General features: G+C 42.9%; 1 protein-coding gene across 1 annotated transcript; it reads left to right on the top strand.

Annotated features, from left to right (window-relative positions):
- The first annotated feature begins 728 nt into the window (after window positions 1–728).
- On the top strand, window positions 729–11,652 carry LOC139763173 (furin-like protease 2). Its single transcript, XM_071688892.1, has 2 exons — window positions 729–1,068; window positions 10,346–11,652. Exons 1-2 carry the CDS (start codon window positions 1,033–1,035, stop codon window positions 11,003–11,005), a joined length of 696 nt encoding a protein of 231 aa, XP_071544993.1. The 5' UTR covers window positions 729–1,032; the 3' UTR covers window positions 11,006–11,652.
- Window positions 11,653–12,397: the final 745 nt, after the last annotated feature.

Here is a 12,397-nt window from a genome sequence, read left to right as displayed (position 1 = left end):
TCTAGCTGGTGGTGAGGAGTGGCGGAAGGTCAGCTGCCTGGGAGCTACAAGGCATCAGTGTGGTGAGGTCTGTTCCTGTCGGAGTGGTCCTCAGGCATGACGTCCTACAGCCACACCTCAGTATGGACGCATCTCTCTCTCTCTCTCTCTCTCTCTCTCTCTCTCTCTCTCTCTCTCTCTCTCTCTCTCTCTCTCTCTCTCTCTCTCTCTCTCTCTCTCTCTCTCTCTCTCTCTTTCATAAGGTCATGGAGACCACTATAACTATGTCTCGCTTCACCTCCGTCAATAACAGTGGTGTCCATTGTTTCCCAGTACTACCGCCGAGGGGCGTTGTTTCAGAGTTATGAGGACGCCTTACTTCATGGACACTTGCACGTCCTAGAGCCCAAGACTGTCTCAGAAATGTCGCTGATATTCCCTTACCATACCCAGTCCCCTCAAATCCACGTCATATGTATTGTTTTCAATTACAACTTATTCAACGCCATTCTAACATTTCATTTAATCACGAGATACTTATCTTGCTTATCAGGGTGTTTACCAGCGATCACTCACCGCTGCAATGACCCTCTTCCACCAATATTCAGTTGACTGCCCGATTGCATCATGACCCAGCGTCCAGCACTGGCCATGCAACACACTGGTCACTGAACGATTGTGTGACCGTCTGACCATCACCACCACTACCTAGGGTCCTCACGCCCAGCTACCACCTCCGCTACGCAGGGTCCTCACGCCTGGCTAGCTCCACCACTACCCACGGTCCTCACGCCTGTCTACCACCTCCGCTACCCAGGGTCCTCACGCCTGGCTACCACCTCCGCTACTCAGGGTCCTCACGCCTGTCTACCACCTCCGCTACCCAGGGTCCTCACGCCTGTCTACCACCTCCGCTACTCAGGGTCCTCACGCCAGGGCAACAGCACCACCACTACCAAGGGTACTCACGCCTGGCCAGCACCACCACCACTACCCAGGGTCCTCACGCCTGCTTAGCTGTGTGTCAACCTAGAGTCCACACGCTTGGCCAACATGGTCATCCAACTGCTACACTTGATAATATTGCAGGTAATGTATCGAATACCCATTTGCTGTGAGACAGCTAGATAAGTTCCATATCTCTAAGTTCCTATACTAATCGTCTTACTACTTAGATTCCTGCTCCAGAAGTCCCGCAGCGCAAATAAAGTCAGCCACGTCCACTGGGAGGGACTACAGTGCATAAAGTGTAGTGACGTTTGTGTGTCTGTGTGAGTAGAGTGTGGGGAAATGTAGCGGTATGTGTTTGGTGTCTTCACTGTGGCAGTGCACTTTGAGCATGAAAGGTTCTTGGATGTTTGGAGTCGGTGTTTGCAGTAGTGGAGGGATTGATGATGCTCAAAGAGCAAACGGGAGAGCGCGACTCGTGTTTGTCTAGGGAGTGTGCTTTCAGATGGATGTACGACTAGTGGGGTGGTATTTAAGACTGAGTTTGGAGGGAGGCGGTTGGTTGATGTTTCTCGGGTTATTTCAGTTCATATATATTTAGCCAGTGTTTGCTGGGGGTGGGGGAATCTGTGAGTGAAGTGTGAGGCAGGGGTAATCTTTTTCATTTCTAATTGGGAGCTTGGAGTCAGTTATGGAGTGGTTTGGATGGGAACGGTTGCACTGAATTGAGTGCTGAACAAGTTGTGATGAGACTTTATTGTGAGGATCGTTGTTTCATTGTGCAGGTACTGAGTGTTCGTGGTCGCCAGGCAGCTAGGGATTGTTCTGAGTGCACTATTTGGTGCGCTTTGGAGCTTTGTTATATTTGCTTATGAGAGGACGAATGACCAGAGGAGTGAGGCATAGCTAGAGAGGAACGGATGAAATGTGTTGTATAGGATGTTGAGGGATTGGTTTTCTTAACCAATTCTGGTGACATCTAATGTTTTAAGGACATTCATATTGCATTCATCTCCTTTCTGAGTAGTGAGTTCGCATGTGCGTCGTGTATGATATCTAGAATGAGTGGTGTTTTGTTCAGTTCATTTAAAGTGATTGGGAGGTGAAGGTGACTTATCGGCCATAATGTTACATTTGTAAAACCCCGAAACTTTAAAGGGGATTCCCTGTAAGGAGCAGTCTCCCTTCAACCTTCTTCAATCTCTTTTTCTATGTCCTCCCATTACCTCTGGCAAACCACAAAATGAAGGTGCTCTCCTATGCAGACGACCTCACAATCACATCACAACACTCTAACATGTATGGGTGATAATAAGGTGTATTCCTGTAGCAGCAAACAGGCAGCACTATAGTACATAACTGGAACGATGGCTCATCCAGAACATGTCTGCATCTGAATCCAATCTCATTCAAAACACATAGTCTTTCTTTGTGGTGAACCTCTCCACAAAGTTTTCTTTTTTTTTGGGGGGGGGGCTCCATCAAAAAAGTTAACTGTGTTCATATTACAAGGTCGTTCTGTAATTTACAAAAATACAGTAAATCATCTACATTTGTAAAGGTTTAGTGTATGCCACTTTGTCAAAACCAGTTCTACCAAATTGTCGAAAAAGGAAAATGCTATTAACAATTTGAAAAAAGGTAATGATATACATATTACTAAATCAGGTAAGCCTAAGAGAGTTGTGATTATGGACAAAGGTAATTATCTATCGCAAATGAATAACCATTCATGTGATGATACAACGTACTTTAAACTCAGTAGAAATCCCCTGGAAACAGATATTTCTCACTTTAATAAAGAACTGAAGTTGTTGTTGAAAGGTAATGATTCTCTCATCAAAAGATTTTGTTCATTGTCCCCTTCATTGCCATGTATGTATGGACTTATCAGAACACATAAACCAAACTTTCCAGCAAGACCCATAGTGAGTTCAGTTGGCTCTATCACATATAGATGATCAAAATGGTTAGTTTCTTTATCAAGCTCACTAGTGGGTATGATATCACATTCTAATATCATGAACAATGCAGATTTAGTTAACTAGCTTAATGATATCAATGATGATTTTGATTTCAAACTGGTAAGTTTTGATGCTTCATCCTTGTTCACAAAAATTCCAGTTGAGGACTACTTAGAATATTTTGGTAATGTCTTGGATAATATCAATTAACCTGTTTCAAAATTTGTTTTTACTGAATTTATAAAAATCGTTTATAGAGAACGGTGTATTTCAATTTATTGGAGAATATTATACTCAGAAATCTGGTATGGCGATGGGTAACCTTCTTTCACAGTATTACGTAATCTTTATAGTGAATTCTATGAAACAAAATTGCTAAAGGATATCTTCTTACCCTCTAAGGCAATTTGATTTAGGTATGTAAACGATGTTCTTTGTGTTTACCTAATACACAAAAATTTACAAACATTTCTCCCTTTACTTAACAGTTTAGTGCTTTCCTTCAACTTTACTGTTGATGTAGAAAATAATTGTATGTTACCACTTTTAGTTTGCATGATCCATAGGCAAGGAAACAAGTTTAAGTTTAGCAGAAAAACTACCAATGTTTGTTCATATATCCATTATTATTCAGGTATACATGACAGAGTTAAATTATCATCATTCCAGTCTATGTTACTTAGGGCATTACGTATAGGCAATCTGGACTACATTGATGATGAGTTTGAGGAGATATATTGTATTGGATCCAAGATAAAATATCCTAGATCTTTCACTGATGTCTTAAGTTGGCAAAGAAGTTATAGGCTTAAACCCAAACCTCCCCTTGATACCAAGAACCTTTTAGTTCTCCCTTTTAGTGATAACTTTACACCACTTCCCAGGCTGGTTAAATATTTGAACGTAAATGTAGCCTTCACAGTAACAATATCATAATGAATATATTAATCAGGAGCTCAACTGACAATTTTGTGTGCCGTGTTTACAAAATACCTTGTAAAAATTGCAATGTGTATTATGTTGGGCAGACAAGTAAGGATCTTTATTTTACACTTCCGGAACATAAAGAATAGAAACAGGACAAAAATCAAATTCTTTAGATTTATATATATATATATATATATATATATATATATATATATATATATATATATATATATATACTTCCCACGTATTCCCTGCGTGTCGTAGAAGGCGACTAAAAGGGGAGGGGGCGGGGGGCTGGAAATCCTCCCCTCTAGTTTTTTTTTTTTAATTTTCCAAAAGAAGGAACAGAGAAGGGGGCCAGGTGAGGATATTCCCTCAGAGACCCAGTCCTCTGTTCTTAACGCTACCATGCTAATGCGGGAAATGGCGAATAGTTTGAAAAAAAAAATATATATATATATATATATATATATATATATATATCCCTGGGGATAGGGGATTAAGAATACTTCCCACGTATTCCCTGCGTGTCGTAGAAGGCGACTAAAAGGGGAGGGAGCGGGGGGCTGGAAATCCTCCCCTCTCGGTTTTTTTTTCAATTTTCCAAAAGAAGGAACAGAGAATTGGGCCAGGTGAGGGTATTCCCTCAAAGGCCCAGTCCTCTGTTCTTAACGCTACCTCGCTAATGCGGGAAATGGCGAATAGTTTGAAAAAAAAAAAAAAAAAAAAAATATATATATATATATATATATATATATATATATATATATATATATATATATATATATATATATATATATATATATATAAAGTGATTGGTTCTCAGTGAATGTAGGTTTGCGGCAAGGGTGTGTGATGTCTCCATGGTTGTTTAATTTGTTTATGGATGGGGTTGTTAGGGAGGTAAATGCAAGAGTTTTGGAAAGAGGGGCAAGTATGAAGTCTGTTGGGGATGAGAGAGCTTGGGAAGTGAGTCAGTTGTTGTTCGCTGATGATACAGCGCTGGTGGCTGATTCATGTGAGAAACTGCAGAAGCTGGTGACTGAGTTTGGTAAAGTGTGTGGAAGAAGAAAGTTAAGAGTAAATGTGAATAAGAGCAAGGTTATTAGGTACAGTAGGGTTGAGGGTCAAGTCAATTGGGAGGTGAGTTTGAATGGAGAAAAACTGGAGGAAGTGAAGTGTTTTAGATATCTGGGAGTGGATCTGGCAGGGATGGAACCATGGAAGCGGAAGTGGATCATAGGGTGGGGGAGGGGGCGAAAATTCTGGGGGCCTTGAAGAATGTGTGGAAGTCGAGAACATTATCTCGGAAAGCAAAAATGGGTATGTATGAAGGAATAGTGGTTCCAACAATGTTGTATGGTTGCGAGGCGTGGGCTATGGATAGAGTTGTGCGCAGGAGGAAGGATGTGCTGGAAATGAGATGTTTGAGGACAATGTGTGGTGTGAGGTGGTTTGATCGAGTGAGTAACGTAAGGGTAAGAGAGATGTGTGGAAATAAAAAGAGCGTGGTTGAGAGAGCAGAAGAGGGTGTTTTGAAGTGGTTTGGGTACATGGAGAGAATGAGTGAGGAAAGATTGACCAAGAGGATATATGTGTCGGAGGTGGAGGGAACAAGGAGAAGAGGGAGAACAAATTGGAGGTGGAAAGATGGAGTGAAAAAGATTTTGTGTGATCGGGGCCTGAACATGCAGGAGGGTGAAAGGAGGGCAAGGAATAGAGTGAATTGGAGCGATGTGGTATACCGGGGTTGACGTGCTGTCAGTGGATTGAATCAAGGCATGTGAAGCGTCTGGGGTAAGCCATGGAAAGCTGTGTAGGTATGTATATTTGCGTGTGTGGACGTATGTATATACATGTGTATGGAGGGGGTTGGGCCATTTCATTTCGTCTGTTTCCTTGCGCTACCTCGCAAACGCGGGAGACAGCGACAAAGTATAATAAATGAAAATAAAATATATATATATATATATATATATATATATATATATATATATATATATATATATATATATATATATATATATATATATATATATACGTATATATATTGGAAAGGATCACAATTTTGAGCGTCATCAAGATATTCCTGTGAGTCCACGGGGAAAATGAAACACGATAAGTTCCCAAGTGCACTTTCGTGTAATAATCACATCATCAGGAGAAACACAAGAGAGATATATATAACAGTCACTTGATGTATATCGAAGAGACGAAGCTAGGACAATCGCATGTTTACCAAATGTCGTAAACATTGTTGGAACGACTATTCCTTCAAACATACCCATTTTTGTTTTCCGAGATAATGTTACAACACTGAACATCCCCATGTTCACTGCCACTTAGCTCACATTTGCATTCAAATCACCCATCACTATAACCCGGTCTCGTACATCATAACTACTAACACACTCACTCAGCTGCTCCCAAAACACTTGCCTTTCATGATCTTTCTTCTCATGCCCAGGTGCATATGCACCAATAATCACCCATCTCTCTCCATCAACTTTCAGTTTTACCCATATCAATCTAGAGTTTACTTTCTTACACTCTATCACATACTCCCACAACTCCTGTTTCAGTAGTGCTACTCCTTCCCTTGCTCTTTTCCTCTCACTAACCCCTGACTTTACTCCCAAGATATTCCCAAACCACTCTTCCCCTTTACCCTTGAGCTTCGTTTCACTCAGAGCCAAAACATCCAGGTTCCTTTCCTCAAACATACTACCTATCTCTCCTTTTTTCTCATCTTGGTTACATCCACACACATTTAGGCACCCCAATCTGAGCCTTCGAGGAGGATGAGCACTCCTCGCGTGACTAATTCTGGTTCCCCTTTTAGAAAGTTAGAATACAAGGAGGGGAGGGTTTCTAGCCCCCCGCTCCCGTCCCCATTGGTCGCTTCCTACGACATATATATATATATATATATATATATATATATATATATATATATATATATATATATATATATATATATATATATATATATATATATATATATATATATATATATATATATATATATATATATATATATATATATATATATCCCTAGGGATGGAGGAGAAAGAATACTTCCCACGCATCCCTCACGTGTCGTAGAAGGCGACTAAAGGGGACGGGAGCGGGGGGCTAGAAACCCTCCCCTCCTTGTATTTTAAGTTTTTAAAAGGGGAAACATAAGAAGGAGTCACGCGGGGAGTGCTCATCCTCCTCAAAGTCTCATATTAGGGCGTCTAAATGTGTGTGGATGTAACCAAGATGAGAAAAAAGGAGAGATAGGTAGTATGTTTGAGGAAAGGAACCTGGATGTTTTGGCTCTGAGTGAAACGAAGCTCAAGGGTAAAGGGGAAGAGTGGTTTGGGAATATCTTGGGAGTAAACTCAGGGGTTAATGAGAGGACAAGAGCAAGGGAAGGAATAGCACTACTCCTGAAACAGGAGTTGTGGGAGTATGTGATAGAGTGTAAGAAAGTAAACTCTAGATTGATATGAGTAATACTGAAAGTTGATGGAGAGAGATGGGTGATTATTGGTGCATATGCACCTGGGCATGAGAAGAAAGATCATGAGAGGCAAGTGTTTTGGGAGCAGCTGAGTGAGTGTATTAGTAGTTTTGCTGCAAGAGACCGAGTTATAGTGATGGGTAATTTGAATGCAAAGGTGAGTGATGTGGCAGTTGAGGGAATAATCATTGTACATGGGGTGTTAAGTGTTATAAAGGGAAATGGTGAAGAGTTTGTAGATTTATGTGCTGAAAAAAGACTGGTGATTGGGAATACCTGGTTTAAAAAGAGAGATATACATAAGTATACGTATGGAAGTAGGAGAGATGGCCAGAGAGCGTTACTGGATTACGTGTTAATTGATAGCGCGCGAAAGAGAGACTTTTGGATGTTAATTGCTGAGAGGTGCAACTGGAGGGATGTCTGATCATTATCTTGTGGAGGCGAAGGTGAAGATTAGTAGAGGTTTTCAGAAGAGAAGAGAGAGTGTTGGGGTGAAAAGAGTGGTGAGAGTAAGTGAGCTTGGGAAGGAGACTTGTGTGATGAAGTACCAGGAGAGACTGAGTACAGAATGGAAAAGGGTGAAAACTAAGGACGTAAGGGGAGTGGGGGAGGAATGGGATGTATTTAAGGAAGCAGTGATGGCTTGCGCAAAAGATGCATGTGGCATGAGAAGCGTGGGTGGTGGGCAGATTAGAAAGGGTAGTGAGTGGTGGGATGAAGAAGTTAGATTGTCAGTAAAGGAGAAGAAAGAGGCATTTGGACGATTTTTGCAGGGAAATAATGCAAATGAGTTGGAGATGTATAAAAGAAAGAGGCAGAAGGTCAAGAGGGCAAATGAGAGTTGGGGTGAGAGAGTATCATTAAATTTTACGGAGAATAAAAGATGTTTTAGAAGGAGGTAAACAAAGTGCGTAAGACAAGAGAGCAAATGGGAACTTTAGTGAAGGGGGCTAATGGGGAGGTGATAACAAGTAATGGTGATGTGAGAGGGAGATGGAGTAAGTATTTTGAAGGTTTCCTGAATGTGTTTGATGATAGAGTGGCAGATATGGGGAGTTTTGGTCGAGGTGGTGTGCAAAGTGAGAGGGTTAGGGAAAGTGATTTGGTAGACAGAGAAGAAGTAGTAAAAGCTTTGCGGAAGATGAAAGCCGGCAAGGCAGCGGATTTGGATGGTATTGCAGTAGAATTTATTAAAAAAGGGGGTGACTGTATTGTTGACTGTTTGGTAAGGTTATCTAACGTATGTATGTCTCATGGTGAGGTGCCCGGGGATTGGCGGAATGCTTGCATAGTGCTATTGTACAAAAGCAAAGGGAATAAAAGTGATTGCTCAGATTACAGAGGTATAAGTTTGTTGAGTATTCCTGGTAAATTATATGGGAGGGTATTGATTGAGAGGGTGAAGGCATGTACAGAGCATCAGATTGGGGAAGAGCAGTGTGGTTTCAGAAGTGGTAGAGGATGTGTGGATCAGGTGTTTCCTCTGAAGAATGTATGTGAGAAATACTTAGAAAACCAAATGGATTTGTATGTGGTATTTATAGATTTGGAGAAGGCATATGATAGAGTCGACAGACATGCTCTGTGGAAGGTACTAAGAATATGTGGTGTGGGAGGCAAGTTGTTAGAAGCAGTGAAAAGTTTTTATCAAGGATGTAAGGCATATGTACGTGTAGGAAGATAGGAAAGTGATTGGTTCTAGGTGAATGTTGGTTTGCAGCAGGGGTGTGTGATGTCTCCATGGTTGTTTAATTTGTTTATGGATTGGGTTGTTAGGGAAGTGAATGCAAGTGTTTTGGAAAGTGGGGCAAGTATGAAGTCTGTTGTGGATGAGAGGGCTTGGGAAGTGAGTCAGTTGTTGTTCACTGATGATACAGCGCTGGTGGCTGATTCGTGTGAGAAACTGCAGAAACTGGTGACTGAGTTTGGTAAAGTGTGTGAAAGAAGAAAGCTGAGAGTAGATGTGAATAAGAGCAAGTTTATTAGATACAGTAGGGTTGAGGGTCAAGTCAATTGGGAGGTAAGTTTGAATGGAGAAAAGCTGGAGGAAGTGAAGTGTCTTAGATATCTGGAAGTGGATTTGGCAGCGGATGGAACCATGGAAGCGGAAGTGAATCATAGGGTGGGGGAGGGGGCGAAAGTTCTGGGAGCGTTGAAGAAGGTGTGGAAGTCGAGAACATTATCTCCAACAATGTTATATGGTTCCGAGGCGTGGGCTATGGATAGAGTTGTGCGCAGGAGGGTGGATGTGCTGGAAATGAGATGTTTGAGGACAATATGTGGTGTGACATGGTTAGATCGAGTAAGTAATAATAATAGGGTAAGAGAGATGTGTGGTAATAAAAAGAGTGTGGTTGAGAGAGCAGAAGAGGGTGTTTTGAAATGGTTTGGTCACATGGAGAGAATGAGTGAGGAAAGACTGACCAAGTGGATATATGTGTCAGAGGTGGAGGGAACTAGGAGAAGTAGGAGACCAAATTGGAGGTGGAAAGATGGAGTGAAAAAGATTTTGAGTGATCGGGGGCCTCAACATGCAGGAGGGTGAAAGGCATGCAAGGAATAGAGTGAACTGGAACGATGTGGTATACCAGGGTCGATGTGCTGTCAATGGACTGAACCAGGGCATGTGAAGCGTCTGGGGTAAACCATGGATGGTTCTGTGGGGCGTGGATGTGGAAAGGCTGTGGTTTCGGGTATTATTGCATGACAGCTAGAGACTGAGTGTGAACGAATGGGGCCTTTGTTGTCTTTTCCTAGCGCTACCTAGCGCACATTTGGGGGGAGGGGGTTGTTATTTCATGTGTGGCGGGGGTGGCGATGGGAATGAATAAAGACAGACAGTATGAATTATGTACATGTGTATATATGTATATGTCTGTGTGTGTATATTCATGTATACGTTGAGATGTACAGGTATGTATATTTGCGTGTGTGGACGTGTATGTATATACATGTGTATGTGGGAGGGTTATGGAGAAATTTTCTTCATTAAATACTTACACGTTATATTTTCCAGGGCTTGGCAGGAGCAGTTCCTGACCTCAACTGTTCACTACACCTCTCCTGCCATCCGGACGACCTCGTGCCCCATCCCTGGGACTGTCACCTCTACCATGTGTGCCTGGCTCGTGGCGTCCCCGACTTCACCTCACAACGTTGTCCCCTCGGCCAGTACTTCGACCCTACTGGCAGGACTTGCGTCCAGGAAGAGAGTCCCTGCGCCCCGGCGTGTCCTCACCCCTGCCACTGTGACCTACTCGGCAGGGGACGTGTGGTGCACGACGAGCACAGGTGCCAACAAGGTAGACTGCTTCATATGGAGTCGAACCAATGCATCGACACATCCTGTTTGAAATTCTGTTCACATAAAGCCGGTCTGGCCGTGACGGGAACTGATACAGGTGCAATAGCCTCCAGCAAGTCCTTAAACAGGACAATCAGGGAATGCTACTTCACCTGCCACGGTGATTTCAGCACATATGCCGACAAGAATAGCTGTAGTAAGTTCTACGTCTGTTATCCTGGTGGCATAGGAATCCAGCAGTTTTGTCCAACTGACCGTCCTTACTTCAACGGGGTTGACTGCATTTCAGACAGTACTCAGTGTTGTGTACAACCTCCATCATCTACTGAAACTACTGGAACTTCGAGGACGATTGCAGCACCATCTACTTAACCTCCTACAACTACCACTACAACACCATCTACTGAGTCTCCTACATCTACCACTACAACACCGTCTACGGAGTCTCCTACAATTACAATCACCACTACAACATTATTATCATTATTATCATTATAATAAACAAAACCTTCTCCAGGGGCTCTGACAGTTCTAGGTTGCGCTACAATTACCAGCAGGGAAAGGATGGCCTTCTTCGGAGTGGGTTCTTAAACGAGATTATATTCCACTGACAACATGGCCGAAAGTGACTTTTGTCTTCTGGCTAAACCAAAAGCAGACTTGTGTGTGTGTGTGTGTGTGTGTGTGTGTGTGTGTGTGTGTGTGTGTGTGTGTGTGTGTGTGTGTGTGTGTGTGTGTGTGTGTGTGTGTGCAGTCAAATCTCCGAACTTAAAAGGGGGATAGATAAGTTCCGTACGAGAAAGAGAACGAGTATCAGGAGAGGAGGTTAGGGGAAGGATGATGATGAACTTAAAGTGGAATCATCAGCATAGGAATGAGTAGTGTCAGAGGTAGACGATGATCACCTGTAGAGAGAGAGAGAGAGAGAGAGAGAGAGAGAGAGAGAGAGAGAGAGAGAGAGAGAGAGAGAGAGAGAGAGAGAGAGAGAGAGAGAGAGAGAGAGAGAGAGAGAGAGAGAGGCGAGAGGACAGGCCTCACACGGATCACGTAACGTCACTCTGATACGACTAGAGGAGCATGTCCCTCCGTCACGACCTGCACCATGGAAAGGCCAGAGGGGTAGTTATGCAGCAGAAAACGGAGAGAAACAGAGACACCCAAGAGAGGGTGTTTAGAAAGCAAAGGCTTAGGTCACATCCTGCCCAAATGCTTTGGAGGCGTCGAAGGCCAAATGGGGGACAATTTCATAAAAATTCCTGAGCAAGGAGGACCAGAGGTGAGGCAAACAGGAGAGAAGATCACCAGTAGACCTGGCACTACCAGACCCATAGCGGTGATCAGAGAGAAGGGAATGGGTGATATGTGAGGGGTATATCGCCTGTCTCCTTTGAGACAGGCTATATATAAAGACAAGCTTCCAAGCGGAAAGAAAAGTCTGGGTTTCTCGACAGAGTTAATTACAGGCGAGCAAGAGTCGATGCAAACTCAGAGGCACATTCCTTTAGGATTCGAGGAAATGTGCCATCTGGGCCAGACACTTTGTACACCTGACGGTGGGAGAATCCTTGGGAGACCTTGTACGAGGAGAATATAGGCACTGGGTCATATGAAGGAGACGGGGGTGGGAAGATGAGAAGCAGAATCATCCAAAGTTGAAATAGAGGCTAAGAGGTAACAATATGATAGGTCTTACTGGTTGGGGAGGTAGCACCTAGACTGATCAGGTCAGAAGAGAGGAGGAGAGGATGAACCATAGAAGCTGTT

This window comes from Panulirus ornatus, chromosome 46 (genome assembly GCF_036320965.1).
Source record: "Panulirus ornatus isolate Po-2019 chromosome 46, ASM3632096v1, whole genome shotgun sequence".
Lineage (NCBI taxonomy): Eukaryota > Metazoa > Arthropoda > Malacostraca > Decapoda > Palinuridae > Panulirus > Panulirus ornatus.
This window is presented reverse-complemented; position numbering and strand designations above follow the sequence as displayed.

Bases quoted from the DNA above. Each gene is read 5' to 3' on its own strand.
- LOC139763173 (XM_071688892.1), top strand. From the start codon at position 1,033: ATGGTCATCCAACTGCTACACTTGATAATATTGCAG. The intron at 1,069-10,345 runs GTAATGTATCGA...TATATTTTCCAG, and splicing joins TACACTTGATAATATTGCAG to GGCTTGGCAGGAGCAGTTCC.